The sequence below is a fragment of the Phasianus colchicus genome, chromosome 3 (genome assembly GCF_987193195.1).
Source record: "Phasianus colchicus chromosome 3, bPhaCol1.hap1.1, whole genome shotgun sequence".
Classification (NCBI taxonomy): domain Eukaryota; kingdom Metazoa; phylum Chordata; class Aves; order Galliformes; family Phasianidae; genus Phasianus; species Phasianus colchicus.
The window spans coordinates 45,778,108-45,803,037 of NC_143438.1; the positions used below are offsets into that span (position 1 = coordinate 45,778,108).

Below are 24,930 nucleotides of genomic sequence, written 5' to 3' on the forward strand. Positions count from 1 at the left end.
CTACACTGGATGATTTCACACATCTGAAAATCCCACAGGCTCACAGTAGCTGAGCATTACACATAGCATCCTAAATCAGAAAACAGCCGCCTTCGAACAAACAAGCTGATAATGGGCTCTCTGCTCCAGTGTTTGTTCCACTCTCTTTCCTCAGAGACCAGAGGCTCTGGCAGTGTCTGGAAAGTTAACAGATACAGGCAGGGGAGGAAGAAATGAATAACAGAGCTGAGGGTTCCTTCACAGAGCATCAGTCTTTCCCTGCATTAATTATAAGGGATGCCAACTCAAGCACTTATGCTGACCTCAGCTAAAGCAGTCCTTCAGGGTAATGGGGACTCTTTTTCAAACAACCTGTTTTAAATCATCTCAGCTTTCGGCTTAAAAATCACAACCTTAAATGTCATTTAGAAACCCACTGCTGTATGTCTCTGGTGGGACTTCAGGGTCAACTGTAAATGGTCGCACAAGACAGCATCCTTTGGTAGAGGTTTCTTTTCTCACTCCTTTTCTATGCACACAAGAGGAGAATCAGATACTTCTTCATCTTTCCCTTTCTCCACTCTTCCTTCTGCTCCTCTTTTCTCTTTTTGTCTCTCTCTTCATAGACTCTGGCAAACACAGGAGGATGTGGAGGACCACAATGGAACTGTTGCCACAGGGAGAAAAAGGAGGCCAGCAAAGGGGCCAACAACCTAAAGAGGATGGATGCCTGGCTTCAGTCAGTGCCTTGAGATATGACCCTGACCACTCTTCTCCTGGTTCTTTCAGACCCCACTCCCCCAGTGTTATCTGAAGCCTTCACAGAGCACAGGCTCTCCCCGACAGCAGATGCACTGCCTGCCAGCTGGAGCAAAGCACTGCAGAGTGGCTGCTAATACTGTGGTTAGCCAAATCCAGGATGTTAACTTGCTATGGATACTCAGCACTACTTCAGGATGTGTTTCTAAATTTGTGCAGTGCTAACCAGATGCTTTTCAGATTCTGTCCTACCTAGGACTTTTACTAGTAATGCATAACTGTGTTTTGCAGTTTTCTGCATATTAACACAGAATTATTTTGATCTCCTGTGCAAAAGAACTACTTTAAAGCTCTTGATTCCTGGCTGTTTGCTGTGCCAGTGCTGTCAATGTGCCAGATGCAATCTGAAGATGTCTGAGTAGGGCACGTGGGGCTCACAGGTCTTATGCTTTTTGCAGGCAGCTCCAGCCTTGCAAAAAGCAGAGATAAGTGACTTAGAAATGAAGGGGGCAGCTGGCTAAATGTTCGACCAAACAAAATGATCAAAGGGACAGTACCAGATGTTTCCCATCAGCTCTGCATATGGAGGTACCAGGGAGAGCAGCAGGAGCACCAAACTAAAAAGTAACCAGAGAAGCCAACTTTAGTTTCATCCATAACATGAGGAACAGGCTATAAATACTACATTCCTCAGTGAGGCTCCCAGAGGACATTCTGTAGGTATTTCAAAAAACCTACAGGAAAAGTGTGTCTACTATTGTCTGACTTATTTATACGCATCCTCCCACTAAATGTTTCATTAAGAATTATCATTCCTGACATCTAAAAAAGTATAGTATTAAAACCATATTTTAGGAAGCTGCTGAAAATTACAAAAAGTCTTCATTTTTCCACAAAACATAACTTCTTGCGTAGTCTGTGCCAGTACAATATTTTCCTAGACTACTGTTACGCAGTTTTCTTTTACCACTTTTAGTACATTTTAAATTTTAATTTTGTAGGTTTTGAGTCCAAGTCGCTGTAAGAAGCCCAAGCCATTTCAATATTTACTGTAGAAAAGGGGCCAGCTTTTTATTTTTGTCTTCTGGGGAAGTTTATGGTAGAGTGAGATAAACATCCAAAATAGTTGAGGTTGTTTATCCTGCATCACTTAGAAGACATTCTTGACATCACTTGTATACAACTGAGCAGGGGAGCTGCTCAATCAGTCTGACATAAATTAAACCCAGATCTCCCAGCCTCAGGGCATACAGACCTTACTACAGTGTGATAAATTCTACTGCTGTCGGGATGAAACCTGAACTGCTCTTTCAATTCCTCTTGTTGCAAGCCAAATTTTTGTGCAGAAGGGCTTCTCTTCTAGTTTTATTCCTTTCAGAAATACAGTCATTATTTCAGGGCACTTTAGCTCATACTGACATCTCTGTAGCATCTTGGGGCTACCAAGAAGGAATGAACACTGCAGAAGGATCTGGTGCCATGCTTGTCTGGCATATTGACCCAAAGTCTGGAAGTACTAGAATTGCAGAGCAGGGACCCTTGAAGCTGTCAGCAAGTAGTTCAAAGTAATACAGAAACTTCAGAAATTTTTCCTGTTCTTATTTGAGTCTCCAGTTTAGTGATGCCTGCTAGAAAGCCACTCCACGCAGCAGGAGGAAGACATGCTGAACATGAAGGGTTTTGGACAGGCACTTCCCAGAAACAAATGGGAAGTCTGGCTTGTGCCAGACTTTTCCTTGACTAGGAGAAAAGCTAAGCAGAGCTCCTGGCTGCATTGCTCAGTGGTGCTGAAATCCACTCTGTCTTTTATCTGTGTAACATGTGCAAAGATTTGTTTGTGCATATATACTCTCTTTGAATGATTTTTTTTTTATTATAAAGATGTTTACTACATGCATGAACAGCTTGGTGTACCCTTTAAATCTGATCTAAACCTATTCTGCAGGAACAAAACCTGTTAACAGTGTGTCTTTTCTTTCCTCTGATTCTGACCTCATGCATATCCAAGCTTAAGCCACTCATTGCAATAGAAATATTTGTGATTATCAGTGCCGGATGAGTTCTTTGCTGATAGATATACTAGTGACAAATGGGCTGAGGAACTCACTAACTCTCATATTTGAGTCAAGAAAAGCTTGAGCATGATTCACTCAGGAATGCTTTGTACTACCCTAATTGCATAATTACTTTAGAGGGCTCACTGGCCATTTGGCATAGAGGTCATTCCTGTTTCCTCTGAGCACAGGAATAACTCCTCCTAGCTTCTCACTTCTAGCAAGCAGGACAAAAAGAGATGTGACAAAGACATATGGCTATGGCACCACTTCTCTGTATAATTCAGGTGCAATATTTGTACACAACTACTAAGTCCTTCAATCTTTGAAGTGAGGTTGGAAAAATGACCAGTGATAAACATAAAGAAACACTTGCACCTTTGCACTGGGACAGTGTCTGTATTGAAAGGAGTAGTGGGTGGAAAATAAAGGTCTATAGAAGTGAATGATATAAATAGCTGCAGAGAAGATATGTAAATATAGCTATCTTTGGTCCCCCAACACTCTTTCATTTTGGAGAATGCATGGAATTAGTGGTGTCTCTTCTTAACCCTTTTATTAATGTTACAAAACAGTAAATTTGAAAGCTAAAGTTCTCCCGTTGCAGATCAGTAATGATATCACCATGTTGTCAAGTTTTCATTCTTCTCTCATATTTGTTACACCTATGAAGCTATTATCCATCTTTCTTTGCATACTGGTGTATCTTCCACTCAAAGTAACTCAAGTACATCTATCCTCATTACAGTTCACCATCAATATCACCTAATATATAACTAGGCAGATACACTCCCCTTTCGCTGGGTTTTTGAATGAAAATACTTGTAGTTGCTGTATTTTGTACTGTTACTAATGATGTACAAGTATGTTTTGACATGCACACAGGATGTCTCCCTGATTGGCCCTCCAAGAATTGCTGACGAATGTGAAGCCAAGTGGTCTGAAGTGTTGTTACTTTATTAGTGTAAATTCTGGTGTCCACGGGCTTCCCAGCTGCATATTTGAGTTGGCACGAATATTTAAGTCACTGATTTATTTTGAGGTTCATGATAGGTACCTAAATATTTCCTTTTTTTTTTTTTTTTAATCTTCTTTAAATAGTAGGAAGCAGAACAGTTTAATGCCGACGGAGGCTGCATTAGCTTCCCCTTCTGTGAGAAACCTCTGCTTAGAGAGTTCCCAAACTGAAAGTGTTTTTAAGAGAAAACATAACTGGAAGAGTCTCACATCAAAGCCTGGGCCTGCTAAGTGAAGTTGTTCTTCTGATATGAGTGGAACATTACTCCAAAGCTAGAGATATGTAGTGGGGAGATGAAAAACCATGATTCTTAAACTGGGAAAGAACCGATGGGTGATTTATCAAATAAAAGGCTAAAATTCAAGGCTGATTTTGTTCTTACAGATCCGTATCTGAAGTATAGACTTCATTAGAGCTACATCCAACTAAAACCAACAGGCTTTGGGTCCTAACTGTTTTTGTTATCAAACAAAAAATGGACAGCACCTCTGTTTGCTGCATGCTTTTTCAAATGATTCTGTTGCAGTTGAGGAACTGCATGCTATAGTTTGAGTGGCTGCCCTGGGGATCAAGGAACAGAAAAGCTTCTTGCATTAGGATGGCAGCAGGGGAAACTATACAGAAAATGCAGTCCAGGAAAGACTTCTTTGAAGATGAAGAAGGGATTAAATGAGAGCCTATTTTACCATTTGCTAAAATACCCGGTGCATTTGCCTTCGTGGACTCTGCATTCCAGAGGACTGCATGCTGGGTTAATAAAATCCCCCTCCTGAACAGCCTTTGGAAACTCAGATGGTCACCGACTGCCCATATGGCAGAATTTGGCTATTGCTGTTAGACAGCTGCAGGAAGCCGAGGACAAGAAAGTGGGGACAGCACCAAAATCTTATGAACGTGCACATATATAGAGAGAGACACACGGCTTTGCCTTAGAGCAGGAGGTTCCAAAATATGTTTCTCATCAGAATGCCAGGATCCTCTTTCCTTTTCTTCTTTCAGGAAGAATAATTTTCACTTCTGCTTTTCTTAGGTGATACGTATGTGATTTAAATTCTCAAACACTCTGGGCTTAAGTTTCAAGGGTGTTCTGAAACAATGAGCACACCCACCAGAAACACTGCAAAACACCACATTTCCATTGCTTGCAGACTTAAAGGGAAGCTCAGTTTAGCATTCTTCCTTGGGGAAGAAATGACATGTTCCCCACTAACTCAATGCCAAACCACTGCTCTCTGATTTGAGTAACAAATGCCATTCTGTCTGCTTCTAAAAGCCCAGACTCTGTTTCTTTTCTTAACATGAAATTGTGTGTTTTGGTAATGCTCTCAAACAACAGTTTAACAGAACAAAGGACTTATCTTTATGAGACAGCCAGGGAAATACACAAAGAACAGGAAGATGCAGCTAACCTAAATAATGACAATGAAAATAAAATAGCCATCAGGCTATAAATAAGCAGCATGAAGTAAATATCATTATTTTTATTAACAGGAGACACAAACTTAAGTCCGGGAAACAGTTATGTCTATTTTTTTCTCATATTTCAGTTCTGGTTTCTTTCAGTCTCATCACTGAATAAAGTTTTCTACTTTCTTCAGCTTTTTACAGTATGAACTTCCACACCACTTCTACTGGAGCAAACTGCACAGAACAACCACTTATGTTTAGGAGAAAGGTCAGACTTGGGGCAATAACGTTGCCCAAACTGTTACTTTAACTGCACAAATGCCTGCACTCATACAGAGCAGGGAAGCATACATACTCAATAAAGTTAATTAAGACAATACTTAGTTTCCTGCAACACAACACAAAGGAATTTTCTTATTTAGACTAGGTCTCTAACGATGCAGTCTCCCATTGTGTGTATGGGGGTGTGCAAAGCAGCAACTGCAGCCCCACGTAAAGGCACGAGTTGGAGCTGGTGAGTGAATAAGGAAGAAATCAAATAATCACCTACGCCAAACCAGGATCAATTTTCTGGAACCCAGCTTCAGTCACTGCAGCCTCCTGGCTTTCCTAAGGGACCTGAGTAGATGCCTGGCCCACGTGCCAGTCTTGTTGGGATTCCCAGGCGGGAAACTGGCTCAACCTGTCACTTCCACCGTTTAAAGCAAGCACTTGAATTTTCCACTTCCAGCCATGACCAGCAGTGCTGGGCTGAATCACTTCCCCGTCTGGAGGCAAGCAACGTGTTAAGAGCAAAGTGCCAACCAAGTGGCCAAGCAGTGCTCTTGGGCTGCCTCAGTGCACAATCAGCAGACCCCGCAGCCCACCTGGGCACCACGTCAGGCCACTGCACCGCTCCCGACCCTCGGCCTTTACCTGCTGCCAGGCGAGCGGCTAGAGGGGATGTCCTGCACGAAGCTCTGCTCCATACCCGGGATCCTGGCAGGGCTGTGCGGATGGTAGGCTGTCAGGACCACGCTGCCCGAGTCCTTCATCTCCATGGTCATAGGTACATGTCGGTGACAAAGGCGGCCGGTGAGGGCTCCTGTGAGGAAAGCAGCGCGTGCCCTGACCCCCTGCTGCCTCTCACCGCTGTTTGCTGTCAGGAGAGCGGAGTAGCCTGGCCCACCAAGTCTCCCTGTCAGGAAAGCTGAATTAGCATATATTCAAAAACACCGCCCACAAAACAACCCACAGGGAAGTTACTGCGTCCCTAGGAAACCAGAAACCTGAGATAATCCTAACACGGCTCTGCGCAACCGGAGTGTGGGGGGGGAACTTCTTGCTTTGTTCCTTTTTGTTTTAGAACCCGTTTCTTAATATGCCTCGTGCTCCCAAAATAGGCATGGAGAAAGGAAGTTATTTGAGTGGCGAGTGTTACTCAAACATAAAACGTGGTTTGCCAGCACAGGGACTGACATTAGAGCCACATACACGAGAGGCTTGTGAGCACGCTATTTAAATAATCACAAAAGAGTAACCTTGATTTCCTATATGGCAGATCGTTCCTGCAGCAGGGGACTGCATTTGCGTTCTGAACAACAACAGAGCTCTCATTTTTGCCTGAATACCACTGTGTGCGTAATTAGAAGGGCATCGGAAATGAGAGAATCTGTTTTACAATAGCCTGTGTTCATCTGGAGCAAGTCCATAAATAAATACACTCTAAGACTCTCGGTGTTTTTTTTTTCAGGCTTACTTGTGATCTTTGAAATGATAATTAAATGTTTTTGTATGAAAGGAAACAAACAAACAAAAATATCAGGGGGCAGGAATTAACACCCAGAAAGAACAGTTTAGATAAAATGAGGAAACTTACACAGCCCTTTATTTTCCCATCTTGCTTCTTTAGTGTTTTTTTTTAAATTATATTTTTAATAAAAGTCTGTTCCTGAAAAGTATTGTCCTGCTTACAAAGCCATAGGAAGGGTGCTCCTAATTTTACTCTAGAACTCCACATATACTGCTTTACAGCCAAAGCTCTTAGGGCAGCTTGTGAGGATGTGGGTGAGACAACAGCCCCACAGCTGCTAATGGTATCCCCAGCACACAGTGCAAAACTCCAGTTGGGGTCTTCTTTCACACCCCCATTTGTGAAGGGGTGCGCTGCTGAAAAGCTACCCAGATTTCACTAGCAGTCTCTCCAGATGGTAAGGTAAAGTAGACAGTTTTTGAAAGGCACAAAAATGATTCATCTCACCTCCACCTTCCCCATGAGCTTCTTATCCTATTTGGAGGAGCATGACCATTTCGGTAAAATACACTGCCACAACTCATGTAGGCAGTGCCCAAGTTAATTTTCAATTAGCCAGCATAGGACACTGATAGCAGTATGCTTGGCAGCATTTCTTGCCAGACTCACCCAGGAAGCATAAATATTTGAACATTCAGAGCCTCTAGGCTTGCTCTTGCTGCACTGTTAATGTGTCCTGGATTAAATATTATGAAGTCAGATTGCACAGCATAAAATCAAGGCTGCTTCTGTGGCAGCACAGAGGCCCTCTCAGAGCCTTTGGGTAGCCATACAAATATGTTGAAGGAGAAGGATCTGAGCTAACTTTTGAAGCGTTGCCTACTACCAATGGCATCATGACCATATCCTGAAGTGTCACCACTGAGGACTGCAGTGAAACCAGAGAAGAGCTCACGGTGCTCACTAATAGAAGGGAGAAAATGACAAAATTAGGGTGTCTTCATGTGTTTGAACTCTGTGGAGCACTGACCAAATGTGAAGATGCTGTCCTGCTGCTAAATGACTAGTGAGGCTGCTGCCAATGTCATTTTTCCCCTCTCTACAGCGAATATGTTTCCTTCCTGGATAAGGAGGTAAGAATCCCACTTCTTGGATAGAAGGGGAGTAAATGTTGTCTGAATCGTAGAATCATGCAATCATTAAGGTTAGAAAAGACAACTAAGATCACTCATTCCAACCTTCAGCTCACTACCACCATGCCCACTAATTGTGTCCGTCAGTGCCACATGCACATGACTCTTGAACACCTCCAGGGACTGTGAGTACACAACCTCCCTGTGCAGCCCATCCCAATGCCTCACCGCTCTTTCAGAGAAGAAAATTTTCCTAACATCCAGCTTAAAAAAAATACGGAACACTTAACAAATTTGTGTGTCATTTACGCAACCCATCTGCATACAACCTCAAGAGTCACTCTCTACAATTCACACCAAGAAACTAAACATCTAAAGAAAAACATTCACCAAACACCATCAGGAATGAGGTAAGCAACTTTTAGAAGATTAGGACAAAGTACTGGCTACAACTCCAGGGAACTGTCTTTTTTTCTCCTTTTCCTATCATCATAACAATAGGCTTTCTTCAGTACCATCAGACAACAAAATGATGTCTGGACAGTTTAAGCTATGGATAGATAAAACCCATACTAAAAATATCAGGTATTTTTAGCACTGTTTTAACTACTTCTCTTCCCAAAATACAAAAGAAATAAATCAATATGTCTTAGAGAGTATAGTTACCCTCTCAATAATACAGTACATATAAAAAAAGGCCCACATTTGTTAAATGAGATTTTCTCTCTAAGAAAAATAGACATGGAAGATTTTAGTTTGATATTTATAAAGTGATGATGCACAAACTAGATGTTTGTATGTGAATGGCAGGCTATCTGGCATGACTACAAATAGGTATTTTTAAAATTCATCAGCCAAAATACATATGTCAAACTGAGAACTAAAATATTTATATGCATAATGGCTCTTGGGGCTAGATGTTTGCATATTACTGAAAACTGAAAATGATACTAAATTAAGCGGAGATAGATATCAGCCACTGAACAAAACTTTAACCAGATTAGTAATACAGCCATAAGAAATGTGCTTAAGGCTAGGTGGGCAAGATTCCTCCGTCAGTATTGTCTGTGTAGATTTGGTAGTTAAAGGAGAGTTTATACTCTTGTCTTCTAGAGAAGCAATTAGGAAAATATTTTAGTCCAAAATGCTTGTGTTTCTACAGGATATCATTCCATAATTGATCTTGATGTACTTAGGACTATAGTACATCTGCTTGTTTTTTTTGGTAACAAGTAGCTCCATAGAGCTTCCAAGTGCTCTGGAAAAGCCAGTTTGCTGATAAATTATGCTTGTAGGATTTTTTTTTAAATTTTTTATTTTTAAATCTGTAAAGTGAAGTTAGAAGAAGAGAAGCCGTAGGGAGTCTGCAGTCAGGGAACTTGTGAGTTGTCTACTTAGGTTTGGTAGGGCCACGCTGGTCTACACAATATAGTCAAGAACATTGTGCTTTCATTTTTTACACTGTGCTCATGCCAAGAAGCGTGCATTGAACTTTCCCAGATTTGGCACAAGAGTTGTTTACATATAGGTCAGTAGGCCCAGACTTTGAGAACTAGGAAGGAAAGTCTTTATTAACTTATTGTTTCAGAAGCATAATCAGTGGCTATATTGATTAAGTGGCTATACTGATCACACAAATGTATTAGTGACTGCCATATTCAAGAAATATAAATCTACAATCACTAGTAATGCTTGCTGATATGAAAAAAATGAATTTATTATTGTTAATAATATTAATATGTAGTTGCATAATATTAATTGGTAATAATTGTGTCATTAACATGACAGGAAACTTGACATGGCAAATCCAATGGCTATAGCATAGAAAGGAACCAATACAACTTCACATAAATTTAAAACAACCTGTTTTGGCCATGTCCAATGGAGGATCTTTGTGTCACTGGAAGGAATGGGTTTTATCAACTAGGAGTTCTTGTCCCAAGATGGTGAGGGCATACACCATTATAGCATAAGAGCAGAACCACACCGTGGTGGAAAGTGCAAAATTCCCCTTGGAACTACTAATCATAGAAAACTTTCCTGATATTGAATTTCACTGCTAGCTTCCAGCTTAAATTAGCCAGGACAAAGTTGGACAGAATCTGTAAAACTTTGAAGTTAATTTTGGACCAGTTTAATGTGAACTTGGGTTAGATTAAGTTTTAAAAGGAAGCTGTGTTAAGCACAGCATTTTTCCCTGATTAAATCAGAGGAAATAAGATGGAGCAGTACACAGAAAAATGTAATCCTAGCACTGTATCTAGATTTCCTCATCCCTCTTGTTTAAGCAGTAGCATGCAATAAATTTTGTAACCGTGTGAAAGAAAGCAAAAACAGAACCACTCTATTTCTCTACACTTTTTTTTGGGAAAAAAAAAAATCGTTTCTTACTTGTCTTCAGTTTCTTTTTTGAATGAAAAGATGTGTGGGCAGTGGTGAGTTGAGGGGCTCATCGCAACAAAGAGTTGGTACATGTAAAAACCAGCTGGACTGTCTGAAAACAAGAAGTGTCACATAGTCACAAGAAAATCGAGGACATTGGCTCGAGTCTTCTCTACTCAGTACCAAACCCTGTCTTGAAAAATCTCTTAGAGGAGGCTGGTAATGTGTCAGGAAGATTTTCATTAGGACTTGAAGTCTGTTTGCTTAAAATGAATGTTTTTCATGCATCATGAAAAACAGTCCTCAGTAGCCTATTGCTTGATTAGTCTCCATGCTTTCTATTCCCATGGTGCTGGAAGAATTACAGTCTTTTATCCTTTATTAAGGTGAGGTGTTTGTATGACGTGTCTATGTGGGCAACTGGAATGAGATGTGAGATTCATCAGAAGCATTGTAACACAAACACTGCTTTTTGAATATTTAAAAATTCAAAAGCCAAAAAGTTAACAAAATTATAGGAAAATCTGTGTTCTTCTTTCTTTGACTTTTCAAAGTGGGATGAGAAATAACATTGAAACACTTATGGATTTGTTAAGTAGCAAGGCTATTTACGCGAAGAGATGAGAAACCAAGCATTGTGTCAATTGTAGGTGTTTCAAAGGTTTTTAAGTACAGCATGAAAGTAAACATCCACATTTGTTAAATGACTTCACGTATTTCAGTCCCAGGCCTGACTTAACTACACCTCATACTTTGCTGAAGTTTAAAATGGTCATTTTTTTTTTTAATTTAGTGATTTATTGTGGATTCTTTCACCCTAAAAAAGACACAAAAGCATAGAAAAAAATTGTCAGACAGCTTTGTGCATCTGCTCTCTTCATAATGATCCTTGCTTCTGTTTAGTGAGTTCAAAAAATGTTCCTCCTTAGTATAGATTAGACTGCCCATACACTGTTCCCCTATTAGTTACATACAGAAAAGGAAACTTCCTTATTCTGTCTGTCACAATAGGACTTTCTGGAGGTTTACTATAAGAAAAAGATCATATCATTTTATTTGTCCATTAGATTCAATTTCCTTCATGCTATATTGATCTAAATGCTTTGACTGGGACAGCTGATAGCTACAGCTGAATTCTATGGTCTGGTTTTTTTGTTTGGAGGCTGTGAGTCAAAATTACATGAAGGAGTATCCACAGCTGAATGCTGTAGTCTGTTTTTATGCTCTGAGGCTGCAAGTTAAAATTACATGAAGGAGTGGTGATGTGGTCAAGTTAAGAAAAGCGGTAATGGGAGAGGCTGGCTGCTTCTCTGAAATAGTTCTAAGCACAAGATGAAAATGGGAATTATCTCTGCAGGATGGAAGGGGAAGAATCCTCAGAGTTGAGCAGCAGTGAGGATTTTCAGTACATGTGTGACCATCCTGATACTTCTGAAAAAGCAGAACTGGAGTATTTGGTACAGGAAAATGAGGCTTAGAATTATATATGTATTTATAAATGCTTATATATTCCACATCATGCAATTAGAGATAAAATAAAAAAAAAAAAAAAGTAAAAAGAGAGTTTCTTATATACAAAAAAAAATCCATGTAGACTTTTATAACATCAACTATTATTTAAGAACTGAAGTTTTCCAAGGCCAATCAAATTCTTAAGCAGTCATATGCATATGGATATGTACAGATTTGCCAAGAAAATGAACGTAAATATCCCTTTTAGCCAGTGTTCAATGAGTGTTTTTTAAATGTTATGAACAGCAAAATGCAGTTTGATGAAAGTGGTGATGATTTTTGTATTTACATTTGCTGTTACAGCATCTCTTTAGTAGAATATCTGAAGACAAATCTATTTAGAAAACAGATTTCTAAACTCTTGTCACAATCATAAGTGATTTCATATTTGGATTTTTTTAACTTTTTGAACAGGCAAACGTACTCCATTTCTCAGTAAGGTTTTTCATAATATTTGGTTGGTATTTCCCTGTAACCGTGCCAATGATTTCTTCCACTGTGCCATTTCATAACAGAATCTGTTTCCCAGAAAGCAGCCGTAGAGCAAGCCTCTTCTGGTGTACTGAGAAGTTGTACCAAGTGAGACAATTCCCAGAGCACTGTTCTAATTGATCCAGGCTTTGAATTCTATTCTTAGGGATGTGTATAAAAATTGATGAAGCAAGGTGGAGGAATGCAATGTGAAGGGAGATGTTAGCACAAGCCTTTGATGTTTCCACAGGCATGTATCTAAGACAGGTCCATGTCAGCTGTCTTGCATTGACTGCATTCTACTCATTTTAAAATCAAGAGCTGTGGTTTGTACAATTAAAGTGGCCAATAACACTAATTATGAACTAAATTTCCTCTATCTGTATTCAAAAGGAGAAACTTGCCCAGCTGGAGAAGAGCAGTGCATTTCTGAAATAATTGTTTAGGTCTTTTTGGAGATAAAGTACAGCTTATATCTTCCTCTTGCTTTGGCATTCTGTGGTTTGATAACTTGAATTCCTGAAGCTGCTAAATTTACTTTTGCCTTTCCTATGCAAGAAATGAAGAAACACTTTTTCTTATCTGCTGTTTCCTTCATGATAGTATAATATCATCACTAAAGTGGTAATAGAGGTCACTGAGAAGTCTTACTCACATATTGGTCACATAGGCATGATGGCTCAGAACTTCCCTGAAATCTCAGTTGTGGACTGAAGAGAGATGAGTATAAAAAAACAAACAGTGACTTTTGTGTGTTAGGATGCACAATTGTGTAATTTTTAAAGTAATGGGTCTGCACTGTATTCAGTGGATTTGTATTCAGTGGATCCATTCAATCACTGTTCATACTACTAACTTTTGTAAATGATGTGGGTATATTGCCATTAACACAGTCAAGCAGGCTCAGATTGACCAGAGAAGACTGACCATTCATTTCTGTGTTTTGAATAAACTCAAAAATTGCCATGGTCATTAATAGGAATTAGGGAAATTCTGCAGTCTGAGTTCTGGTGAGTCCATTTAGATGTGCAAGTTAGAACATTAAGAAGGAAATGACATCTGCTCAAAAGTGATGTTCCTGCTTTGATAGAGACATTTTTATAAATTAATAACAACAAAATTAGGTCTGTGGCAATAATAAATAGATATCTGTTTATTTACACAAAAGATTTTTAGTAAGATCTGGAACAAATTTCACCATATTAAATATCTGTAAGTAAATTTAATACTATAATCTATATGATGAGAATTTTAAGTCATATTCCTGCAGCGTCTATTGTTTATGAATGATAAGAAGAGAATGCTCTCAAATTGAAAAAGAACAGTTTGAGTATATTTAAACAAATCAATATTCAGCAGAAAAACACTGGAATATGCGATGTTTAATGGTCAGTTGCATTTTGATAACATCATATTATCAAAGGTATGCATTTACATTACAGTATAGCTAAGTTAAACAGAACTGTGGGAAAGGCATATTTCATTAATCCCTATATGAACACTCTGGGTTTTAGGAATAGAGGCACTGAATTGGCTTTCCCAGGAAAATGCAGTGTGCCTATGACATAGCTACAGAGGGAGCCTAAGCTGCCTTACTCACAGTCCTGTGCCCTAACCACATGTGAGAATGCAGCTTAACTAAACAACAGTTTGGAAAGCACTTTTGTAAAGGAAAGAGTGATAAAGATAATGCATTTCATTATCTACAGAAAGAGAACTATAAGAAGAGATAGGTGGAATATATGGTATGAGCCACAGAAACTGCAACTCTTCTTTGCGAGTGGCTGGTTAGCAATTCGTTCTGTGCACAGGGTATGTGCTAATTCTGGTGGGTCTCTGGGGAGACTAAAGGGTGTTCCATCTAATAATTATTAGATCATTTAGATTAGTCCTAGGTGGAAACACATAAAGGAGCAGAACTTTGCTAAACACATAAAGAGATTTTTTTAGTCTACTTTTAATACACTGAACACCAATGAGCTTAAGAATATTTTGAAAGCACTAGAAATAGTTTGCCACGGCTCCAAGTGGACAGCTGAATCACTATGATGAAGCAGCAGTGATAATCAGAGGGTGGCAGAAGGGAATTTTGCAATTCAAAGCATTTGGGAATTACTGGTGTGGGAGGTTGCAAAGACTATTTCCAATTTTTTTCTTAACAAGGTCAAACACAAGCCATTCCCTCTGTGGTACTGGCACCAGAAATTTTGCTTCAAAGCTGAAATATATATTGATGTGTGATGACATGGAAATTTAGCATTAAACTTTGCCCTTGTATATCATTCACAGAAAAATAAGGATTCCCAGGGTTATTGTGTCAATTTTGTTAGTGTAAATTGCTGGCCTTCTCAGCATAACAGGAAAATATTGCAGTTATCCCAAAGGCATTCTGTTACAGCAAAATAATAACATGCTGTTATTATTTATCGGTTTCATTTGGTTTTTGTTTTTATTCACATGTAATTTATCAGTGGCCTCAATGGGCTACAATCCATGGTATGTAGCACTATTAAAACAAAACAAAGTCTCACTTGGGACAAAATGGATCCATTTTCCCCAGATTAATTTAATAGATGGATATTTCACAGAATGAGGGAGCCAAGTCCACAGAGGACTTGGTTTTTTTTAGGTTTGGAACTTCAGGGAACAGATGGGAAAGCAGCAGCACTAATATACCTTAATGGATCCACAGAACCGTGTTTATTATTTGGCTTCAGTTCAGATATATATATATCTTTTTTGGCCTTGCTGAATCACCACCAAATCTTTTCAGAAACTTTTTCCTTCATTTCTCTAAGAGATTTTTTCCCTACTTTTGATCCTTCTTCCGCTGTCATGCTCAATTATATGTTTCAGTTTCAAAAAAGCATGAGGAATCTTCAGCTGTTTTGCAAAAAGAGAGTCATAGTACATGAAACTGCCCAGAGAATTACAGGGAACAGGCAGGAATTTGCTCTCTCAGCTCCACTCCAGGGACTGAGGGTGCTGGGATCATGAGAAGAGCCTACGGAGAGCTCAGCTCATATGCACTTCCAATCTAGCATCTCTTATTGCTCCTGTTGCGGACAGAGGACTGGCCTAGATGAACCACTGAACTGGCTTAGAGTGCATTTCTTATGATCCTATGCTCTCAGAATTAATTTTTATTCATCACTGTGGAGTATACCAGATACAAACCTGCTGAGAAAACAAGTTGTCCATATAGGATAAGGTTTTGTTTCCAGCAAAATTTTTCTCTCTCTGGAACATACAGCTAACAACTAGAAATACTGATTATCAAGATTTGAATATTTTTACTTAGGGGCTTTGTGATATAAAAAGCCAGTAGAAAAAGCTTCATGTATTTTGTAAAAACAAAAAAAAACACAAAAAAAACCAGTTTTTAAGCTGTTCATGGAAGTGATTGTGTACAGTTACAACAGAGCCAAGGTCTAGAAACAAGGTCTTTCTTGTTCAGAAAAATGAAACTGCAAAGATTTGAGCCTTTCCAAGTAGAAGATAAATTCAAGGGTGCCTGGAGATTAAAAACAACTTAGAAATAAGAGAGAAAACATTTCACCATGATTCTGCTTATATTTGTTCTTACCATAATTGTCTGATCTAAGTAAATTGCTGTTATTAAGTAAAAAATTGTCCTGAGTTTACCCATAAGTGGAAGCAAAACGCAGTCATTGATTTTTTGCCGTGGAACTTCTGGCCACCAAAGGTGACAACACCTCATGGGAGACCTCAAATTCAATTTCTGGGTATGCTTGCCATTTTGTTCAGGAAAATATTGAATCAATGTGTGCCTTTTCTGTGAACACAGCTTGCTTCTGAATTCATGAAATCTTAGAGCTGCTTCTAGCTTTACCGAAGGACAGCATGAGTGTGGTCCCCTGCAGGGATCTACCTTGGGCCATCCCATTTGCTTTTGTAGCATATCTGAACTTCACGGTCCTATGCAGATGACTGCTTTCTGCTCTCAGTTCACACGGTGCACAGTAAGTCTTGACTTACATTTTACACACAGCATCAAAGTCTCTGAACTGCTGTTAATAGAGCAATCTCTTTGCAGATGTCTTCTGCATGTTATGTGCAGAATAATTTTATTTCTTTCAAACAGCAATTTCATTGTATCTCTCTAGTCATTCTGCTCGCTGACATTTGAATCCATCTTACATTCTGCTGAACTGGAAAACAATACCACGACAGGAAACTTGAAAATAAAGAGAAAGTAGTGAACTCATAATTTGGTAAGTCCAATTCAGCGTAACTCAAATAAGTATAATGAGGCACGTAGGGAAAAAAAAAAAAAGTTTGGATACTGGTAGACAGGGAGTGTTCTTTTCTCCCCAAAGTCTCATCACTTGATGAATGACATAGTCGGAGACTTTTACTACATTGGACTCCCATTTCTTGTGTAATCATACGAAGCATGGATGTCTCAGCAAAGATGCAGTGACAGAGGTATACGGATAAATCTGAATTACAGCAATCACAGAATTTTATTTCATCATCTTTTTAGTCACTGACCATACTCACATCTAAAACTTTTGCTTGCATAACACAGATAACTGAACCTCTGAGTAAGCCTCATTTTCCCAGTCAATTACTGATATTGCAGCAAACAAACAGAAAGGCATTCACACACAGAATGCAAGGCTGTGCATTTTCCTGGGTGATCCATTGTAGTGCCCAAAGTGTGCCTCACTGTTTCTCAAAACAAGAGCTATAAATAGGCAGGCACTTTTGTGCCATTTTAATGCTGAGTATTACACATTCTAGAAACTTCAGTTTTTCAGCTGGCTATTTTTCTTTTCATTTGTTCTCACAGAGCAAATGAACCTAGCCTTCTGACAGGCCACCCACTCCTTGAGAGAAAAATCTAGGAATTAACTCAAAAATCTGGAAAGGACTTTGCCTAGAAGTACTCCTGAAGCAAGGCACTGGGAGTACAGAGAACTAAATGAGAAGGCTGATCTGAATTCAGAGAGTATTTTGTTTGCAAAGAGCAAAGGCAATGAACTTTAATCTGAAAAAAACTCACTTTTCCTGTGTTATTTTAAATCCCAGTCTCTAATGAGGGGCATCAACTAAACTCAAGGTGGAAGAGGGAGATCTTTACGGCATACCAGAAAACTGCCTGAAAAATATTACGTATTTATTTATTTATTTATTTATGGCCCCCTATTGTTTCCACACCCTGGGATCTGGCACTCAGAGAGCCAGTAATTTCCTCTGAACTCTTTTAGAAAATACCAAGATTGATATGGAACGTTAATGTCCCGTACAAGTAAAGTTTCTGTTCATGGATGAAATGCTGTAGCACGAAGAAACCCTTTTTAGGACATCACAGGGAGTTCCTCATCTCATTATCTTTAGCAATACAGCTCTCAAAATTACAAGCTTGCTGCTAGCAAAAAAATTCCTAAATCTGCATTTGTGTCAGAAAGTTTCCCAGATGCAGTTTGTGTTAACAAATCTTGGTGCAATGCCAAGTATTTAATTTTCACCTGAATAGTGAAATCTACCAGAACACTGGTATCAATCAGAGCTTTGCACTGCTCCTGAGGGCGTACTGGACTCTGGCTGTGTAAGACTCCCATGTTTCCTGGAGGAGAAGGAAGGCCAAAATCCTCTAGGGACAACTGCAGGCAGAATCAACTGCTTAATCTCAGGTATGGCAATAATAGAGGAATACAGTAAGAAGAGGAAGTCAAAATAGCTGCATCATGCTGGGACTGCTCACTGTGAATACCATTGTGCAACTGAGCATTTTAGAAAACACGGGGTGTACGCAATTTTTTTTTTTTTTCCTGTTAGTTTTACCAGCTGATTCACCTAATCTGGTCTGTTAGAATACTCTAGTGTGGGCATGCCCAATCTGCAGCCCATGGACTGCATGTGGCCCAGCACAGCTCACAAAGCAGCTGTCCCCTGCTCCTAATCAAGTGGCCAGGTCTATTCCCAGGTGTGAGTGAGCACCTATCCCTTAGCACCAACTGAACATCAGTGAGCTGTTAACCCTATCTGGGCTGAAACCAGGGCATGAGATGCACAGCAGTGCCAGCTTAAGTACTGGCCAAAAAGCTTTTGCATTTTCATACATTGGCTAAACACTGTTCTGTGAACAGGTTCCAAGATTGCCAAAAGTCATCAATTTTTTGATATATTTGCAAATCCGTTTTCAGTCAACATAACTACATGATCTGCAAATTCTCAAATGAAAAGTATAGAGATGAATCAGATACTCAACTCAAAAAATTAATGTCTCCTTAACGGACTTTTATAAGCCCTATCAGCAGAGAGAAATATCCCTTGCTTCACAATCAACATTTCACCACTTATGGCAGTATGCACATTTGTGAACAACTGTTTTCAAGGATGAAGCACAGAAAAAATAAAACTCCAACAAAAATCTCTGATGAAAATATTGTGAGCTCACTACATCTTACAACCACTGCCATTGAACCAAAGTGATGCATTAGTTTCAAAAAAGAAAAGTGAAGCATCCCACTCTTTTTATTGTTTTATTGCTTTCCTTTTTTATATTTTAATAAAAAATATTAAAAATTGAAATGTCTTGTTACTTATAAACTTTATAAATATTATAGCATATATTTTGGTTTGCTATTTGCTTCGAGTGATGAATTGTGTGTAATTGATTTTTGGGTTAGATGCTACTGACTTGCTTTTAAGAAGAACAGAGGTGACATAAGGTGATAATAATAATAAAATTATTATTATATATAATATAATATATATAATATAAGTATTATATTTTTTATGAGGGCAGCTCTGAAAGTAATACCTTCTATTTTATGTTGTTGACTCACAGTGCCAGAGGCGGATGTTGGAGGCATAGCAGTAGGGGTTGAACCTTCCTGCCAACATTCCATGACATTTTGTTGCTGTGTAACAGGTGGTAGCAGAGGGAGTCTAACAGAATGGTGTCTGACATGGGAGTGCATATCAGGCAGAGGTGTGTCACTGAATTCATCTATGTGAAAAAAATTGCACCACTGACATTCATTGATGCTTGCTCAAGTGAACAATTTGTGGACACCAATCAGTGAATATGAGAGTGAGGTGGTGGATGATGCAGTGGCAACAGAGACAGTGGGCTATCTCTGCTGATGCAGGTATTTTTGAGCATGTCATGCAGGATCTTGTTCATCTCTGAAGAAAATTCATAGCTAACGGTGGTGACTATGTTGAAATTAGTGTTGAAAAATAGCATTTTGTAGCTGAGAATTTGTTCTATCAAACAATTTTACTGTGCTGGTACTGGTTGTATCTGTTCAGTTTCCATGGAAATAAACAGGAGGCATTACTTTCGGATCAGCATATATATATATATGTGTGGCCCAAGTCGATTCTTCATTCAACATGGCCCAGGCAAGTCAGAAGGTTGGACACCCATGCTCTAGAGGATAAACACTCAACAAGTGTGATCTTGATCTAACAGTACACTGAACAGCTTTACTGTCCTTCTTCTAAGAAGTTAAATGTCAGATATTGAACTATGCAAAACTCCTGATTGTGGCAAACACTGCCTGTGTGGGATACTAACAACTGCTGGACTATAATCTTTGTACTCTCATGTTGTTGTCACTGCAGTTTTGTCCTAGGCTAAATTTGTCTGATCAAAATGGATTTACTCCTCATTTATGCCACTGAAAACAAGGTTAGTGCAAATGACTGATCAAAGCAACTTCTCCAACTCGTAGCATCTGGGCTGGGACAGGCGCTGGAAGCTGTGACTCACTGCTTCTGGGCTGCTAGGGAGGAGGCTCATCTGAATAGATCTTCAATTCCCTGAACTTCTGCTACAGCTCTGGTCCTGGACCACCCTCCTAGTACCTCTTGGCATTCTTCCAGTAATGCTTCCAGGCTCACAGATGAGGTTGCAGATTTGCTGTGGCGTTTTTATTCTTAATTTTTCCTCCACAATGCATTTTGTTCAGGGTAATTCTCTTCAGGAAATTTGGAAAAGGCCAGTTCGGTGATCCCAGAAAAAAAAGTGTTTACAATTGGTAGTGAGTATATAGCAAACACTGCAGGGCACTGGACATCTGGACCTAAACACAGGAAAAAGCTTGAACATTACTGCATTTCCTGTGCTGCAGTCTGCATTCTAGTAATGGGTGTCTATGTACGCCAGCTTTTCCTTCACAAGCTTAGGAAAATGGGTATTTGTGTTTGCACTGGCCAGGAGGGCAAGCATCCATTGTAGTCTGTAGTGTAACAAATGTAGGGCTTTCTTTCTGCTGACAGTAACTCTTGATGCTGCACATCCTTTGACATATACGGTCTGATTTCTACTCTAGTTATGTCTGTGAACCATGTCCTTATCTGAATTGCAACCTTATTAAAGCTTATGTGCTAAAAAATCAATTTAAACAGGCTAAAGAAGATCATAAAACATCTTTTTTTTTTGTAGTTCTGATAATTTTTATTTTTTTGGCTTTGCAGTAACTGCACCAGCGAGGAGAGATTTTCTTCAGCACACCCCATCACAAAGTGCCTACCTGTCAATTGGAGGAGCTCATTCATTTGACATCTTCATATGCAGGGAGAAAGAGATTTCTTACTTGCAATTAGTGAAATGTATCTATTGGAAGATGTGTTATTTGATATGTATATGCCAGTTTAAATTGCAATTAATTTCTTAAGAAGCTTTAAAAAATTGTACTTCACAGTGTACCAAAAGCACAGGACGGGAGACTCTATCCCCCAGATTAATGACTTCTAGTTTTGGCTTGCTATTTGCTTTGAGTGATGAATTGTGTGTAATTGCTTTTTGGGTTAGATGCTACTGACTTGCTTGTAAGAAAAAACCTAGAACACTGCCAGTTATCATAATTAGGGAAATAAAAACACAGAAGCAAAGTATGCCCGTTCAACTGAAGTATATGATTAGAAAAACAGAGAAGGTGACATAAGAAATCTTTAGCACAAGGACAGGAAGAGCCTGTCCAACTCAGTATGCCCAGTCTTTTCTTTTTCCCCTTGTTTATCTGAAAATAACATCCTTTTTTTTTTTTTTTTTTTTTTTTTTTTTTTTTTTTTTTTTCACTCCATTCCTCTAACTTATTCTGAGCTAGTTTTTAATTTCCTGCACTTTTTCCATCAACACTACATAAAATCTTGGTAATGAAGGAGTTCTGGTGGAAACATTTCCTAGGTTCTTCTAGGTCTTGAACCCACTGGATGCTCTAATCTATTTGCCTGTCGTTTTGAAGTGCAGTGTGTCCAGTGAGCACACAGTTTCATTATGCTAGCTGTCTGTGAATTATAACTTCACTCACTTTTAATGCTCTTGTGCTAAATTAGATCAGCCTGAAAGCTGCTCTAGTCAGTGTTTTAAAAAGCCATAGTTGCTTGTAGCTATACTTTTTGCCCAGCACTGGTCTTCATTTTCCCATTTAAGCACTGTCAGAACAAGGAAGTATTGTCAAAAGAAATCCATATTTTTCCCTGTGTATCTAATTTTGATCAACCAGAAAAATTTTATCACATTTCCTGAGTTAGAAATCAGCGATAGCTGTGAGGGACAAAGTGGATATATTTTGTTGAAAACCATGGCCCTTGATTTTTAGAAGACCTATTCAAATTATTCATACCTCAATATTTTTGGGATGTTTAAAGCATGTACCTCAGCTAACCCTGTCATAAGTAGTGACCTCTTTTCATCTTCACTAATAGCCATGCACCACTCTTTTGTTCTTTACTTCAGGAGACAATTTTTATTCTACACGACTCTAGCCCTAATCCTTTGTTCTATACCTTTTATTCAGTCATCTTTGATGTGGAGAAACCCTGACTATCTTCTGAAAACCTAATTAAATTAGAATTCTCCTTATCTATCACTGCAGTAATATCTTCAAAGAATTTCAACAGGTTGGTTAAGGTTGAATGCCTTTGCTTTGGTACAGTCTGAGTGCCTTGAGATGTTATCCCTCTAACAGAAACTCTTTAAAATAGCTTTCAGTAAATTCTTTAAAACAGTCTTCAAAATCATTGGATCACCATCTCATCTTACCTGACACGTGCGCCTTTTTTGATAATTGACCTTAAATTGTCTGGCTTTGTTGTTTTATGCAGGGATTCACTGTAACTTAATGAACTTCATATCAAAATTGAATCAAGTATATCTATTTACCTACCAAATATATATATATTCTTTTTCCTTTGACTTTGAAGACTGATTCACAGCTGAGAGCCGTTCATTTTGTATTTCCTCTACAAAGGATGGAAACAAAATAAAGATATAATAGTTCTATTATTTTTGAACTCATAGTAATCTCCCAATTTTTTCTTTTCAAAATGCCACTCAGTGTGCAAATTTAATGCATAGAAGAAAGAAGGCCAGTTGGATTCATATGATGTCCTAGTACTGAGAGTTGTCCTATCATTTATGCTTGATTACTTTCTGCTTTAGTTTAACTTTTAAAAATCTATTTATTTATTCTAAATCACACTTTGGACATTTCTTTTTGTGAATCCCTTTTTAAATTTCATACCAATAATCATACTGTAAGATTACAGAGCATCTGGAATACTTTCAGTTTTTCCAAGCAATTCCACTTGCACGTGTGCAGAACACATCCAGTGCTTGGCTCTGTGAAGCTGAAGGGCCCATTGGGCCGTCTCCATTTCTGCTGCTGCCTGGCGCCTCTCAGTATGTGATGACCTTTCAGTTCCTTTTCTCTACCTTCTCTGCTTACAGTAAAGCTCTGTTCTTCCACCAGCAATGAGCTAACCAGACACCAAAGCTAATTCCAACTCCTTGGAGCCTGTAGGAGAGATTTTGCTCAGACCTCCCTGCAACGCAGTCAGCCAAAGCTGTGGTTTTGCAAAGACCTAAGAAGTGTGGGGGTGTTAAGGTGCAGGAGAGGGAGACGTGAGGATCTCAGGAGATCTACAACTGCTTGCTTGAGGAGAGCACAGACAAATGAGACTGCAGAATACCTCCTGGAACAAAGCAAGGACTCCAACCTTGCTTCCTCCAAGCTGGATTTGCCTTGCAAAACACAGCCAACAGGCGTAATTTACACAGCAGTGTGCAGGCTGGATGGACCCCTTGTCTGCCTTGTTTGAGGAGTCACAACCACCATGTTCTTTCCTCCACTGTGCCAAGGCACATGTTGGCTGGGCTTGTGGTTGCTGCAGCAAGGATGGTATGTTTCTGCCTGAGCATCATGCTGTAACTTTCATCATGCTATTATTTAATTTAAAGGTACGGTCAAAGAATACACATTAGCTGAACCAAAGTTAGGAAAAAAAATCAGAAGGATCTTGAATTGAAAACCCAAACTTTTGAGGCCAGTGTCTATTTTGTTTAAGTGGGATAATCTTCTGGTAGGTTTGCAAGCATGTGCCAGACAAATGTTTTACAACAAAAACATATTGCTACAATCATAGGCTGATAGAATGACTGATTATCATTTAAGAGACCCTTTGTTCTGGTTCCTCATGTGCTTATAGTCTGAGATTCATTTCTCTCTGAAATTGAATTCATATGTTCTGCAGAAAAAAGATCCAGCCTCTCATTCTTCTATTATGAGGTCTGTTTTCTTCCCCATCCACGGCTGTAAAGTAACTGATTTTCTGAGTCCCAGATTAAGATTTTATAACTTCAGTGAGTGTAGCTCATAGAGTGCTTCAAGAAGTGAAGATCAGTGCCAGAATGTGGGGAGCTGCATGAAAAGCCTGCTGCATGCTTTGCAAAGGCAGATGGGTTATCTCTGATAGGTGCCTGGAATATGGAGAGCAACCCAGATACAGTTTCATGATGGGGACTCCCCACTCTCATCCCTTCTTACACAGACCTCAAACCCACAGGTTGATTAATTGGCCTTCTGGGGCAGTGAAGTGTTATCCCTTTAAGAGTTGCCTGCAGTGATTAACTGCAGCATATCCAGGAACTGAACCTTTCTTTGGAGTTCTATTCTGGTGCCTTTTACCATTTCCCTCTCTCACATGAATGTTTACATTTCTGACCTTCGGAAAAAAAGCACAAATGCTTATAAATACTAATATTTGCACGTAGCACTGTTGGTTTTGAAATAGCTTTAAAGTCTCTGCAAACCATCTGTCTTTGTAAACCTCAGTCTGTCCAGTGGAAAGACCATCCCAAAAGCAAAATTTGCTTTCTATCTTTGGAATGGAGACAGAACCAGCCTGCTAAACTATGTTTTGTCACACTAGTTCCTCCTGACACAGGATAAGGAATTCTAGGGACAGCTGCTGAGTTGTATCTAGGAAATCTAAGAGTAGCAGAGAGTTTAGGAGGTGACAGTGGCTTACCTCTGTTGGGGATTTGAGGAGAACAGTCTCGATATTCTCTGTTGCTAACCAGCTTTGAGAAGAGAGCACTTCCTCAGCAACACATTTATCCCAGTGACAGAAGAAACAATCCCCACAATAATAAAACAAATCCTGGGATAAAGGCTTGCTTGCACATTACTTTTCTTGGCATTGCTATACAGGATGTGC

General features: G+C 39.2%; 1 protein-coding gene across 2 annotated transcripts in view; it reads right to left on the bottom strand.

Annotated features, from left to right (window-relative positions):
• The window catches only part of ARHGAP28 (Rho GTPase activating protein 28), a 74,112-nt gene extending 67,580 nt beyond the window's left edge, over positions 1-6,532 (bottom strand). The window contains exons 1-2 of one of the 2 annotated variants that reach the window (XM_090137393.1): positions 6,486-6,532; positions 6,133-6,394 (exon numbers count right to left, since the gene is read on the bottom strand). In XM_090137393.1, coding sequence (XP_089993519.1) covers positions 6,133-6,263 — 131 coding nt within the window. In that variant the 5' untranslated portion in view covers positions 6,264-6,394; positions 6,486-6,532. The remainder of the gene's footprint in view (positions 1-6,132; positions 6,395-6,485) is intronic. The other variant, XM_031588935.2, reaches the window with a different exon arrangement.
• Between the last annotated feature and the right edge of the window lie 18,398 nt (positions 6,533-24,930).